Source organism: Harpia harpyja, chromosome 19 (assembly GCF_026419915.1).
Source record: "Harpia harpyja isolate bHarHar1 chromosome 19, bHarHar1 primary haplotype, whole genome shotgun sequence".
Taxonomy (NCBI): Eukaryota; Metazoa; Chordata; class Aves; order Accipitriformes; family Accipitridae; genus Harpia; species Harpia harpyja.
Window position 1 is genome coordinate 20953025 of NC_068958.1, and position 14218 is coordinate 20967242.

Below are 14218 nucleotides of genomic sequence, written 5' to 3' on the forward strand. Positions count from 1 at the left end.
AGGGGGCTTACTGCGGTGCCCGTAGGGTGGGTGCCCCAGGAGGCAGGGGGAGGCAAGGGGACCACCTCGACGCCCCGGCCGGTGATTGCATTCCCCTGTCCCGCAGGCCCCAGGGCAGCCAGATGCCGCCCGCGTCCTCGGATGTGCTGTACCAGCGGCCGGTGGGCATGCAGCTGACGTCCCCCCTGATGGAGCACTACCTGCCCCGCAGCATGGACCCCAGCATGCCCGTCATCGTCAACACGCGTAGCCTCAAGGAGGGCGACTGCGGGGATGACGGGCACTCGGTGGCCGACGGCGAGATGTACCGCTACAGCGAGGAGGAGGACTCGGAGGGCGAGGACAAGAGTGATGGCGAGCTGGTGGTGCTGACGGACTGAGGGGGGCCGGGGTGGGGGGGCGGTGAGTGGGGGTGGCAGGGCTGGCTGCCACCAAAAAGGAGGTCACAGCATCCCCGGATGGGATGGGACTCGGCTGAAGGGCTGTGCTGGGAGCAGAGGAGAGCTGCTACCCCGGCACGGAGGAGTTGCTGCTGCCTGCCTGCAAATGGGTCCCAGGAAGGCGGGCATCCCAGCATTTTGGGGGGGGGCTTCCCGGGGGGGGTGATGAGCAGTGATGTGCACTGCACGGGGCCGTGGCTGGGATGTGCTGACCCCGCTGGGCAAGCTGGCGAGGGCTGGTTCAGCCTTGTTCTAGTGGCAGGGGCATGGGGAGCTGAGGCCACCTGGCCCGGGGATATGGGTGCCACGGCTGCTGAGCTGTCACCCACCCGCAGCCCCCCCAGGAGGCACCTGAGGGTATCGGGGTGCGGGAAAGCCTCCAGAGCATCTCCCAGCCCTCCAGCACCCATGGGTCCCTTGCAGAGAGCCTCACCTGCAGCTGCCAGCCACTGCTGCTAGGGTCACGGGATGGGGACAGGCTTGTCCCTCGCTCAGCCCCGTCTGACCTCCCCGCTGCATTTCCCACTCGGTCTTTAAAGCCTGCCAGCAAATTCCCATGGAGCCATTTTTAGCTCTCGCCTGCCCCGAGTACCAGCCAAGGGCTCCGAGGAGCCCTTTATGATCCTGACAGCCCTGGCCCACTTTGTAAATAAAGCGGGTGCCTGTTCTCTGGCTGTGCCGTTACCCCGGCCCTCCGCCAGCCCCTTACCCGGGCACTGTCGGGCACAAGCCCTGGCTGCGGTGGGTACGTGCCCCGTCCGTCCCCAGGGACCTCTCCCTCCTGCGCCCCAGCTCTGCAAGCTGTAGGCTCCACCTGCGATCTTCATCGTGAAAACCAGAGAGGGAGAGAAAAATAACAGCAATTTATAAAAAAAAAAAAAAAAAAATTGGAAAAAACCAACCACCTTGCTCTGGTCAGAGCCTGGCCCAGGGGTATTTGGGATGCAGCACGGCCGTGTGTCCGGCTGTGTGTGCACAGTGTCCGGCTGGGTGTGCGCAGTGTCCGGCTGTGCACAGAGTCCGTGCACCGCCCTGTGGCTACAGCCAGAAACAGGCACCGCTGCTCCGGCCGCAGCCACAGCCTGGCCTCCAGCCTGGCACGGTGGGGACCTTTGCTGGGGGTGCAGAAGGAGCTGTGGCTGCCCGGGCTCCAGATTGCAGCAGCGGGGACGAGCCCTGCAATGGGGGCTTTGCAGCGGACCCATGTCTTCGGTCCCAGGGTGGGGGGTCCGGAGCAGCAGCTCTGCAGCATCGGGGCCCCGGTGCTGCTCCCCCGCACCCCACGGGGCTGCCGACAGGACATTTTTTATCCAAGGGAGCATCTTGCCTCCTCGCCCACCCAGCAAACGCCTCTCTCCTCTCTTGCCCTTCGTCAGTGCTTTATTTATTCCCATCCCCTGTGCTGCTCTGGCTGGGGCTGGGGTCCCTGGGGAAGGGCTGCCAGCTCCCAGGGTGGGATGGGCTGTGCTGCAGAGGGGGCTGGAAGCAGATGTGCCCGACAAAGATGCAGCTCTTCCTCTCTTTTTTTTTTTTTTTTTTTTTAAAGACTGTAAATATAGATAGAGCTTTATTTTGTTAATAAGACAATGAGTAACTTAACCTGTATATTTCACATACTTGTTTACAATTGTCCCCCCCCACCCCTTGGCACAATAAAAATGACTTTTTGGAGCAGAGATCTGGGTCTGGACTTTAGCAGCTTGGGGCTGGGGAGAGCCGAGGGTTGGAGGGGGAGCTCTCACCCCAGGCAGTCAGAGCATAGATGGGGAGTGCTTGTTTCCCCCCCTTCTTCCAGCACAGCCCCCTCCTAAGGCTTTTGCTCCCTGCCATGTTTTCACTTGTGCTGTTTCTCAGCTCTTTCTCCTGCCCTGTCCGTCCGTGGTAGGTCCCGAGCTGCTCCCCTCCCCTTCCCACCTCTCACCTGTGTTTTCTCAAGGTCTCGCCCCACATGGCAGCAGGTTGGGCTTCAACCTCCTCTGCCCAGTGCCTGCTGCAGCTAAGTAGTCCAGCCTGCCCTTGCCAGAGCCCAGCAGGGCCTCAGGGTGCTGCCGGGGCACCCACGATGCAGATGGGGGATCAACTCTACAGAAGGCTGTTTTAAACCACAGGGCATCGCTCTGGGACAAGGACAAGCCCCGGCAGTTGTTGCTGCCAACGGGGAAGAAGCAGCGAGCACTGCATGCAAACACCCTCCCGTGCTGCACAGCTGCTGCTCCCCTGCAGCACCCAAAGTGAGGTTGGGAACGTGGAGGGACATCGTCAACCCACCCTGCGAGGGGACACCTCCAGCTGCAGGAGAAGGGCTGGATGCACCCCCAGGCTCCAGGGATGCTGTCCCTGCTCCGGCACAAGTCCTGCACCAGTCCCCACAGATCTGCCATCCCCTATTTCCAGCTACCAGCAGCTTTTATTTTGCACCAAAACAAACACCAGACGCAACAACAGTCCCAGTTCTTGCTGGGGCAGGTTCCTGTGCCCTTGCGGAGGGGACAGCCACCTTGTCCCCACACCACTTTGCTGAGCAGCCAAGGTAGGAGCAGAGGGGTCTGATTCCACCTCCCAGCTGATGCACAACCACTGTCATGAGCTGGACAGTGCTCAGCAGGCCAGGATCACCCTCGCAGAGCCTGTGGTGGGGGAGCAGCTGAGTGGTGACAGGGGATGAAGCTGTGTGCGGCTTATGGAGCAGGTCGGCTCCGTTCAACCTCCTGCCGGGGAGTGCCAGGCAAGGACAGAGCCAAGAGAGGAGCACAGGGATGGTGCCCACGTAAGGGGCATGACCAACCCCCCCGGCCCTGGGGGTGATGGGGAAGGCAGAGCTGGAAGCTCCTTGCTCCGGCAGCACAGGATGCTACGAGGGAAGCCACGATGGGAGCAGGGAGCAAATGGGAATCTGGGAGACCATGGCCATGGGGAAAAGCAGAGCCAGCTGCGGGCTGAGCACAGCCCAGGGGTTGCAGGCACCCAGCGCCTGCCAGCAAAAGCCTCCTGGTCCCAAGCCCATGTGGCTCGTGGCTGTTGCTGCCCCTTGCTCCTTTGCACTATCCGAGCCGGAGCGCAGCAGCACCCACCACACGTGGAAAAAAGGTCCCATGCTCAGAGACAGCCCCAAGCCCAGGATCAATATGGACCCAGAGAAGGTGCTGGTTTGGGGGTGAGAGCCCAAGTGGCACCAAACAGGCAGGGCAAGAGGGGACAGAAGGAGCAGTGAAGGCAATGGTCACAGCGTGTGCGTTGGGCGGCTAAAGCAACTGGGCAGCTCTGGGGGGTCCTGAGCAGATGGGGGGAACCTGTTTCCCCCCTCGGGGACAGCACAGAGGGAGCAAACCGGGTGCCAGGCCAAGCAGCAGTAGTGCCAGCAAAGCACGGACCTGCTGGGCACCGGGTCCGAGCCGGGGCTCGGCGTTAAGGCGATGGTAAGGCTTCCTTGGGTAGGCAGGGGCCTCTCCGAGGCCCTGGTCCTCTCTAGCATCTCACGGTCCAGTCTCAGGTATGTCCAGGGTCTCCTTTAATCGGTGGCTGGGTCAGAGCTCCTCTCCTCCCCCTTCCCACCATCAGGACCTGCCCTCGCCCCCGGCTGGGGTGGGGAAGGGGCGAGGGGGATGCGAGGGCTGTGGACGCAGCAAGGACAAAATAGCTCGGAGTCTCACAGGCTGGAGATGCTATTTAGAGATCTGCAGGGCTGTGACCACTGGCTTCATCTTGAAGTACTGTTTAAACCTTAGCTTTGCATATCTGCCGAGGAAGGAGAGAGGGACAGACGTAAGATACTTGTCGCCCCAGCCCTGTGTCCCCTGGCCACAGAGGATCCCTCTGGCACAGAGGGACTATTGGGATCCTCTTGCTCCAGTCATTTAACACTGAACTGAGCTGGGAGTAAATGCCCCCCAAGCCCCAGCGGACTCACCTTAAGAAGTTAAAGTCTATGGTAGAGTATTTATCCTGGATTAGGCCCCAGCATGCCCAGAGGAAATGGGATGCCTGCAACAGACAAAACAAGGATCAGAAACCAGCACGGAGCATCCCTGCCCACGGGATGAGTCGCTCGCGCCTCTCCTGGCCGGGTCCCAGAAGTCCCGCGGCTGTGACGACAGGACACGGGGTGACAGCCAGCTGGGGCTGGCCCACACATGTATTTTTATATGCTCCGGAGGCTGGTCCCAGCCTGGGCGAGGGATGCCAGCAGCAAGGATGCTGAACAGCCGCACAACGTGCCTAGGGTACCGGTCTCTGCGTTTGCAGCTGGGATGTCCCTCCTGGCAGCTCCAGCCAGGAAACCAGCCGAGATTTTGCCCTAAGTTTCCAGAAAATGGGCTCTGCCCGCCCATGGCATTTAGCAAAGAGGATTTCCTTGTGCTTGGCTGTGCCTGGCCTCTCTGAAGGGATGTCCAAGGCCACAGCTATCAGAGACACGCTGCCCCTTGACATGTGTCAGTAGGCTGGCGGATGGCCAGCCCTATCTTTTGACTTTGCCCAGGGGCTCAGTGCCTCCGAGGTGCAGCCGGGCAATTTGGGGCAGCCTCCTGCCCCAGGTGCCCCCAAACCCCCAGGCTGGTACCTGCACCCCCATCCTCACCAGCCGAGCTGCAGCACGAAGCCCCGGCTCACTCGAGAGCAGAGGAAAACCCATCCCACGGGCAGCCCTCGAGAGAGGCTGGCTCCTTCCCATCTCCACCACTCACCAAAGAAAATTTGTTCACTTGCACGTAGAGAGCCTCCAGCTCCTCCTCGGACACGGCCACCCCCATGCCTCCTTGGTTCCCCTGGGTGAGCTGCTTGTATGCCTGCAGGTAGGAGCGCAGCCACTGCAGCTGGGTCTCCTTGCTGGGATAGAGGCGGTAATCCACCTCCTTCACGCCTGCGAGGGGAGCCGGAGTCAGCGATGCCCGAGGGGCAGAAGGGTGAAAGGAAGGGTTTCTCCAGGGCAAAGTGACATGACCACGGAGCTCTCCCCATGCACGACCGGGTGAGCAAAACCCCTGCAGCTCCAGGTGTGCACAAGCCGGGGATCAACCTGCTGATTCAAGGCACGCACCCAGCCCTTGCATGGTTAAGAGCCGGGCTCGTGCAGGCATTGCATCCCAGCAGCAGCAGCCAGGCTGCTCACCGCCGGCAGCACACTGCCCAACGCCAGCAGACACCCTCCCTCGCACATCGCTCTAACCCCGGACAGCCCCAGGAGGAGCTAACCCATCTCCCACCATGGGACTGGGGATGCAACTGCCCCTTCCATCCCCAGGGATGGGGAGACCCTGAGGCAGCCGCTGGAACTGGGCGGACGGACCTTCAGTGCCACGGAGAGGAGCCCGACTCACCCGCAAACTCATTAAAGTGGTTTCCAATGTCGAAAGCCTGGTAGTTGTAGCCGGTGTACTCGTAGTCTATGAAGCGAACGTGCTCTGCGGAGGCAAAGGCAGGGGCTGTAAGAGGGGCTGGAGATGGAGCTGCTGGCCCCCCGGGGAGGTGGGCGAGGGACAGACCCCTCTGCCGGGCGTGCGAAGCTGCTGCCACGAACCTTGTGTCCCGTCGTAGATGATGTTCTTGCAGAGCAGGTCGTTGTGGCAAAGCACGACGGGGGACCCCAGCTGGGAAAGCGTTTCCTTCATCCAGGCCAGCTCGTGTTCAAGCATCTCCAGGCTGGGCACATCCTGCTGGAGGCTGGGGAAGGGGACGGGGTGGAATCACTTCTGCTCACGGGGAACCTCCCTCAGGGGCAGAGGGGCAGCATTGCCCCCCGCTTCCCTCCGTGCATTCTATAAAGGAACTCATCAGTGACAAAAAGTGGGGCTAACGAGGCTGGTTTTGGTGGGGAGGCCAGGTTTGGTTTGGACATCCTCCGGTACCCAGGGAGTCCAGCAGATGCCACGGCGCAGCCTCAGCCCTTCCCTTCTCCCCCCTAACACCCGCATCCATCCCCCAAATTCACCCAACCAGCCACCAAGCCCCACAATGCTCACTCCCAAAGCACCTGACTAACCCCCAGGCAACGGGAATTTTTTTTGACTCTGCCAGAGCACGTACCCTCTCAGTAACCTCAGAAGTTTCAATTCCAAGAAGAAAGCCAGTTAATGATTACCTAATTGGCTGCACTGAAGGTGCAGGTTTGGGTAAAGTCTACCTGCAGCGGGGTGAGTGCTGAGAAAAGCCCTGTGTCTTGCCACTGCTGCTCAGGGAACAGGTTAATTATTTGCTTGCATTGGGGTTCATTCACCTCTACCACCTCTTGGGGCTGCCCGCATCCTTCCCAGACACCCCGGCACTCACCTGGCGTGAACCCAGGCTCCCAAAAATGGGATGAACTGGTTTGAAGTGGGAACGGGCTGCTTTAATCTATACTGGGTTTCTAGCATCCCCTCCAACATCAGCTCAACCTTGCTGCTCCGATCCCCACCATAAGAAGGGCTTGAGCTTCAGCTTATTCTAGGGAGGCCTTAAAATGCAGGCTGGATTTGCAAGGATGAGGTGGCGGATTATTACAGCAGGTGGGAGTCTCTGGCTCAGGCCAGATTCTGCCTGGGTGCTGTACAGACGCAACCCAGAGCTGTCTCTGCTCTAACACCGCTCCCACACTGGCAGAAAGAAGGTGCAGGGAGATGCCTCCATCCCACCTGCTCTTGGGTGCTTGGCCATGAGTTTGCTTACGGAGGGATTGTGATCCAGAAGCGGCCACGTGGCCGGATCCAGCCCCGACACCATCCCCAGCTCTGCTCACCAACCCCAGACACCCGAGGAGGCTTTACCTGGGAACTGGGGCTCTTCCCCCCGGTCCCGTACGGGGAAGACTTAGAGATGGGTGGGCAGCGGATGCCCAAGGCAGAGCCTGGCTCTTTGGGATCCCTCTGCCTTTACCTGGGGTTGGATACCTTTGGGCTGAGATCCGTCTTCACGAGGGTGAGGTATTTGTGCAGCTTCTGCCAGAGGATGGGCTTGGGGAAGCTCCCGTTGGCGTGGATGGCGTGTACCCGGGCCATCTCCTGGGCCACCAGCCTGGAAGGAAAGGCAGATGCGTGGGTGAGAGGTGGCTGTGCAGCAGCATCCCCAAGAGGAGCGCTCCTCAAAACCAGCCTTGAGACGTCTTTGGGGGACGTTTCCTGAAAGCTATGTTTAAAAACGCGAGGTCAGCACAGCTGAAACTCCCCTCCACTTCAGCTACAAACCTCTGAAGTATTTCAAGACCTTGTCTGGGTCAAAAGCAGCATTCACCTTTTCAGGGCAAGTTCAGATAAAAGCCATGGTTCTCGCAAAATCTCTATTCACCGAAAGCTGATGCTTTAAAAACGTGGCGATAAACCCGGCTGCACTTCGGCTCATTTATCACCCAGCACCACCCAGGTTTGTGCACATCAGCGAGCACCAGTCTGGATCAAAGGCAGTGAGCGGGAGCGCTGGAAACACGGAGCAAACCCCTCATGCCCAGAGAAGCACTGGTTCCCCTGTCCCATGGCTCCTCTCCAGACCCACACATCCAAGGACATGGGGGTCCTGCACACCTGAAGATGTGGGGGTCCCGCACGTGGTCGGGCCCCAGCGCGATGCCCGGCAGGAACTGGTAGCAGAGCCCGTTCTGGAAGGCGCAGTAGAGGTCGGGGGCACAGCCGTGGGCACGCAGCACCTGAAAGTTCCTCAGCTCCGTCTCCCGGTCCACGAAGAGCTCCGTCTTCCTGCCGTAGACACGGACCAGCACCGCGTCCGCCATGCCCTCGTCTGTGTAGCAGGCCACGAGCTTGTTGGTGATGCCATCGGTGAAGAGCTGGAGGGGGAGAAGGGTGGTAGAGCCGATGCCTGTATATCCCTGCCATGCCAGCTGGGCATGGGGAAACCCCCTTCCCACCGGCATACTCCAGGGAGAAAGCAACGTGGCAAAGGCAATAACAGGCAACGGGCAAAAAGAAAGCACGAAGCAGCAGTGCCCACGGCAGCCAGGAAAGCTCCCGCAGCAGATGGCATGAGTTTGCAAGGCCTCGAGGCTCGCACTTGTACTGGGGCTCTGCACAGGGCCACAGGCACGAGGCTTCAGCTGCACAAAGCCGGCAGTTTGGGTGGAAATCCTGCCATTTTTCACCTGGAAGCTCAGGAATAGCTCAGGCCAGATGTGCCGCCAGCACGCTTGGCATCCGAGTGGCCCCGGGAATCGCTCCCAAACAATCAGCGTAAATCTTTTGGCACAAAATGAAAAAAAAAATAAAACAACCCACAAACACCCGGCAAACAACACGGAGCAACCACCACCACCCCGTCTCCTCCTCCCGACCCTCCCCACGGGGCCGGGTCGCTGATAGGCAGGGACGTCTCTGCTGGGGACGTCTCGTGTCATTGCTCTGATGGCTTCTCACAGATGGAAAGAGAGTTTTGTTCTCCCGTCGCCCCGGCTTGGCCGCCTGCCCGTGCACATGCAGGGGCTGCCACTGCCGCCCGCGCCGGGCTCCTCTCCCGATCCCGCAGCGATTTCAGTCGCCTCCGGTGCACCGAGGGGTTTGGGTCTCCATCGCTCCTCGGGAAACCCCTGCCCCATTGTCCCCCACGCAGGCAGGATGCTCAGCCCCACGCGGCTCCTGCTCGGCACCGAGGCCGAGTGTGCCGGGGTCCCGCTGCTCCCCACGAGAGCGATTTCCTTATCCCCTTTGGGTTCGGGGAGCCGGAGCAGATGTGATGCTGACGGAGCCGGGGGGGGGGGGGCGAGGGCACGTGCTACGGCAGCAGCGGTGCTCGGGGGTGGGACAGCTAATTTTAGACATCCCACTCAGCAACTCACGCTCCTGTATAGGGTGCCTATATATAGGGCTCCCCATGCAGCCTCCCAAGGGAAACTCAAAGCACTGGAATGAGACACCCGAAGTTAGACGGTGCTAACACCCCTTGTTACACAGCTGGCTGGTGTTGGATTCGGGGTGAGCACGGCAAGCAGCGAGCCAGCCACCACGTCCCTGGTGGGCTGCTGCCCCTCGGCTGCAGCTGGGCCGGGCTGAACCTTCTCAAGCAAGCGAGCTGCTTTTCCAGGGCAGATAATCTGCGTTTCCGCCGCCCTTGTCTCTCTCCTCTCCTTGTACTGCCAGGCCCCAGAGGCCAGAAATTCAGCAAGCAAAAAGCATCACGGCCCATCCCTGCGGAAGACGGTGCACCCTGAGGCCGGTGCCCTCCATCAGCCACACGCACATTGGCCGCACGTCGAGATGCTCAGCGCTGCCTCGCCTGCGAAGTCCTCATGCTGCTTTGTTTTGCTGCTCGACAGCCTGATCGGCCCTTTCCAGCAGGTTTAAAGGGATTACTGAGCCTTATCCCCCCTGAATTCCAGGCCACTAACTTTGGAGACTCACACGTGGTTCGCCAGCAACCTGCACACACGCACACAGGGGCTTGCCTGCTTTGGAGGCGGCAGCTCCTCCAGCTCCTGAGGAACAAGCACGGTTGCTTGGCAGATGCCCAGTGCTATTCCTTGTAGATCCAAAGTGCAGTCAGCTATCAGCAGGGCCACAGCACTGCTACCAGCCCAAATCCTTCCCCGCTGCAGTTGTGTGACAGCAGGGAGGCGGGGGGAAAGCGAGTGTGACTCCACACCAGGAGCCTTGCAGCAATTAAATACAAAGCAAGACTCAAGCCCTGTGCAAAGGTGCTGAAGCGAAGCAGCTCCATCCGACACGCCGGCGCTGTGCCTGCCGTGAGACCCCTCGGCACCCCCGAAGCACCGCCGTGTCGGCTGCCTCCTCGTGCAGGCACCCCCCAGCACCCCTCCCCAGCCCAACAGGCAGCCGGCAGCCCAGGGCAGGATTGCAATAGGGCACCTTGTTGCCAAAGTTGGGCTAAAAAAGTCCAGCCATGCCAAAGTCCTCGCAGGGGTTTGGCTCCACGTCGCTGCTGCTCTTCTAATCGCCGGATGAGGGATGGAGGAGTGCGTGCTTCCCTGACAGCGTGGCTGGCTGACTCACCGATACCGCCTGTGCCTTCTCGGTACGGAGATGCTTCTGCCCAGGGATAGAGCTTAAAGGATGAGGAGCAGGAGTCCTGGAAAGCAGGCACGACCTGGAGCACAGGGGGCTGAAGACCCCAGCAAGAAGAGGGCATGTGGAGGAGGCCAAGCACCCAGACTCTTCCTTCCCGTCTTCCACACCCTGCCCCAAGCACCGGGAGATTTTTCCGCGTCACCGGCACAGCCTGGTACGGCCCCTGCAAGCAGCTGAGCACTGACACCGTGCAACGAGGTGGTGTGAACCGGGCACCGCTCCAGTGCGCGGAGGAAGGCGAACAGGAACGCTAATAGGAACCAGCTGAGGACCAGTGCACTGCTCCAATCCCCTCCCGAACAGCTCTTGCAATAGCAGCTAAGGGAAATGCAACTGGAGGTTTCCCCCCCACAACTCCCAAGGGCTTTTTTTCTGCTTTTTTGCCTTTTTTTTTTTTTTTTTTTAATTAAAACCACACGCACGCACACACAAGCTGCTGTTCAACACTGACCCCCTCTGATGCCTGAAGAGAGCCTGGATACCAGAGACCCGGGGTCCTTCTCAAACAATCATTGCCACCAAAGTCTGTGCTCGGTGCTGCACAGAGCCCGAGACATTTCCTGCCCCTACAAATATGTGCTCTGAGGAACTCAAACTCCCAGCTTCCTGCCTATTGCCATCTGCCCTTTCATATGTATGTTCCCGCAGCTTCTTGTATTTAATTACACTTGGCTATTAATACATTTTTAATGACGCTCCAGGCACACGGGAAGTGTGTACCTTCAGAGGACAGGCATACACACTTGCATACATTTAAGCGCACCCAGCTCTGCCACCTCCACACTCCCGTGCCCATCGCCAGGAGCCCACTGAGGGCACAGACACCACCAGCCTCGCTTTTCCACCCGAGACCTGGCACCCTCGCTCTCCCGCCCGCTGCAGCGAAGCCCTGCCAGCTCCGGACAGCCAAGCCCCGTCCCGTGCAAAGGAACCCAGCGCTGAGTCCCAGCTCCCCTCCGAACCTGCGCTCAGCCCATGCAACCTGGCAAAGGTGCAAGCCAACAAGTAACCCAAGCGAGACTTGTTCCCGGGAGCAGCTACTCCTGCGGGCAGGGGTCTGGCAGCGCCGGGTGCAGGCAGGGGTCTGGCAGCACCTGCAGGACAGACTCCACGGGGAACCAGCAGTGCAAGGTGCCACCCCCGGCATCCCCTCAGCCTTCACCCACCTTGGCGGCCTCGAGGGACCCTGGGGACACACCTGCCTTCACAGTCACCGCTCGGCGACTGCCCGAGGGGTCCCCAAAGTGTCACACCTTTGCGCATCCCACGGGCCCCGGTTACGCCCCGAGAGTGGAGAACCGAGGATGGGGGGACAGGACGTCGCACCCTCCTTGGCAGGTCCTATAGCCCCCCAGGGTGGGTCCTACGGTCACCCTCACGTGGACCTTATAGCCCCCCAAGAGCGAGCTCTATACCACCACAGGGCAGGCCCTATAGCACCCCGGGGCCAGCCCCACAGCCCCCCTCAGGGGAGGACCCTAAAGCCCCCCAAGCTGGGCTCCGCACCCCCTTCGGAAGATCCCCGCGGGGGGTCCACGCAGGCTCTCCCCCCCCCCCCCCCGGTGGGTCGTACCTTGGTTTTCACCCTCGCCGGCTCCCAACCGGGTCTCAGCTCCCGCATGAGCCGCAGCGCTCCGGGCAGCACGTCCCCCTCATCCACCGCAATACCGAGATGGGGCACGGCGGGGGTCCCGGTCCCGGTCCCACCACCACCGCCGCCGCCCCGTTCCGGTCCCGGACAGTCGGGACAGCGGCCGGGAGGTACGGCCATAACCAATTCCCCGCTCCCGGAGCCTCGGCCCATGTGCCGGGGGCTGCGGCGGGGCCGGCGGCCGCGGGGAGGAGCCGCCCGCCGTTGGGAAGCCATGAGTCACCGGCCCGCCTCCCGCCGCCCGCCTCCCGCGGCAGCGCCCGCCCGCATTGTGAGGTCAGCGGGACCCGCACCGGCACCCCCCGGCACCCACCCCCCCCCGGCACCCGCACCGGCACCCACACTGGCACTCCCCCCCCCGGCACCCCCCCCACACCGGCACCCGCACCTGCACCCCCCCCACCGGCACCCCCCCCCGGCACCCACACCGGCACTCCCCACACCGGCACTCCCCCCCCCGGCACCCCCCCACACCGGCACCCGCACCTGCACCCCCACCACCGGCACCCCCCCCGGCACCCACCCCCGGCACCCCCCTCCCCCCGGCACCCGCACCTGCACCCCCCCCCCGGCACCCACACCGGCACTTCCCCCCCGGCACCCGCACCTGCACCCCCCCCACCGGCACCCGCACCGGCACCCCCCCCGGCACCTGCACCGGCACCCCCCCCCCCGGCACCCACACTGACACCCCGCCAGCACCCACACCGACACTCCCCCGGCACCCACACCGGCACCCCCCCCCCCCCAGCACCCGCACCGGCACCCCCCCCGGCACCCACCCCCGGCACCCCCCTCCCCCCGGCACCCGCACCGGCACCCACACCGGCACTCCCCCCCACCGGCACCCCCCCGGCACCCCCCCCGGCACCCACCCCCGGCACCCCCCTCCCCCCGGCACCCGCACCGGCACCCACACCGGCACTCCCCCCCACCGGCACCCCCCCCGGCACCCCCCCCGGCACCCACCCCCGGCACCCCCACACACCGGCACCCGCACCTGCACCCCCCCCGGCACCCCCCCGGCACCCACACCGGCACTGCCCCCCCCGGCACCCGCACCTGCACCCCCCCCCCCGGCACCCACACCGGCACTTCCCCCCGGCACCCACCCCCGGCACCCACCCCGGCACCCGCACCTGCACCCCCCCCCCCGGCACCCACCCCCGGCACCCACACCGGCACACCCCCCCCCCGGCACCCACACTGACACTCCCCCGGCACCCACACCGGCACCCCCCCCCCGGCACCCGCACCTGCACCCCCCCCGGCACCCCCCCCCTCCAGCACCCCGCACCGGCACTCCCCCCCCGGCACCCGCACCGGCACCCCCTCCAGCACCCACCGCATCGGCTGCCTGTGCCCCCCACTCCACCCCCGGAGCCCTTCAGCCGTGCCTGGGGGGCACAGCTTTTCCCCCCCCCCCGCCTCCATCCCTTTGGGGTCTGGGATAAAAAGGATGGGGACGGCGCGCATGAGATGGGCTCCAGGAGGGATGTGTTTCCTCTGGGGGGGGTCTCTCCAGCCCCGCTACCCCGCCTCACCCACCAAGCGCTGACCCCCACAGGGGATTTACAGGTGGGCTGGAGAGAGGTTTGATGGTTAAAGATAGGGCACAGCCCCCCCCCGCAGCCTGCTGACACCGCTCCAGCCCGGCTTCATTATCGGAGGAAATAACAACAGCACATGGCTGGGAGCGGAGAATGCCCCCTCCAAAGTTTACAGCTGGCTGCGGCTGAAACCAGCTAAATGGACCATGGAGACTTGGGGAAAATCATATAAGGAAGGGGAAAAAAATAAACCAGCCAGTTCCCCGTGTTTCTAAATATAGAGCGAGCTCTGTCAGTTTTAATAGGATGGTCATAATTGCTCCCACCGCTTTGCCGGGCTGAGTGTGGCCTAATTGCTCGCCCATAACAATCCCAAGTGTTAATACGGGGCAGTTGCGGGTTAGCGGTGCCTCGAAGCCAGGACTGCGCTGCAGCCACCAGGAAATTGTCCTGGCGCAGGCGATTAGAGGTGTTAATAGGCTGGCTTAAGGGGCCCAGGAGCAGCACCGCAAGCAGCCCAGGCATTCTTCCCTTCCCGCTGCTTGGAACAACTGTGCTGAATAGGAGCCGAACTGGATC

The 14218-nt window shown here is 62.4% G+C and overlaps 2 protein-coding genes across 10 annotated transcripts in view; one reads left to right on the forward strand and one right to left on the reverse strand.

Annotated features, from left to right (window-relative positions):
• The window catches only part of SOX13 (SRY-box transcription factor 13), a 42735-nt gene extending 40619 nt beyond the window's left edge, over nucleotides 1-2116 (forward strand). For all 8 annotated transcript variants that reach the window (XM_052815221.1, XM_052815226.1, XM_052815224.1 and 5 more), the window contains one exon: nucleotides 107-2116. In XM_052815221.1, the coding sequence (XP_052671181.1) occupies nucleotides 107-380 (274 nt within the window). In that variant the 3' untranslated portion in view covers nucleotides 381-2116. The remainder of the gene's footprint in view (nucleotides 1-106) is intronic.
• A 711-nt stretch (nucleotides 2117-2827) lies between these two features.
• On the reverse strand, nucleotides 2828-12256 carry ETNK2 (ethanolamine kinase 2). 2 transcript variants are annotated; one of them, XM_052815230.1, is made up of 8 exons: nucleotides 12012-12256; nucleotides 7931-8190; nucleotides 7290-7427; nucleotides 5956-6098; nucleotides 5756-5839; nucleotides 5123-5298; nucleotides 4348-4421; nucleotides 2828-4175 (listed from the first exon to the last, which is right to left on the reverse strand). In XM_052815230.1, the coding sequence occupies exons 1-8, from the start codon at nucleotides 12240-12242 to the stop codon at nucleotides 4103-4105; spliced, it is 1179 nt and encodes a 392-aa protein (XP_052671190.1). In that variant the 5' UTR covers nucleotides 12243-12256; the 3' UTR covers nucleotides 2828-4102. The 2 variants fall into 2 exon arrangements, with proteins under 2 accessions (XP_052671190.1, XP_052671189.1); XM_052815229.1 differs by lacking the exon at nucleotides 12012-12256 and adding an exon at nucleotides 8503-9084.
• Nucleotides 12257-14218: the final 1962 nt, after the last annotated feature.

Bases quoted from the DNA above. Each gene is read 5' to 3' on its own strand.
- ETNK2 (XM_052815229.1), bottom strand. From the start codon at position 8,754: ATGACACGAGACGTCCCCAGCAGAGACGTCCCTGCCTATCAGCGACCC. The intron at 7,428-7,930 runs GTGTGCAGGACC...CTTTCCTTCCAG, and splicing joins CGGGACCCCCACATCTTCAG to GCTGGTGGCCCAGGAGATGG. The intron at 4,176-4,347 runs GTGAGTCCGCTG...CTTCCTCGGCAG, and splicing joins ATAGACTTTAACTTCTTAAG to ATATGCAAAGCTAAGGTTTA.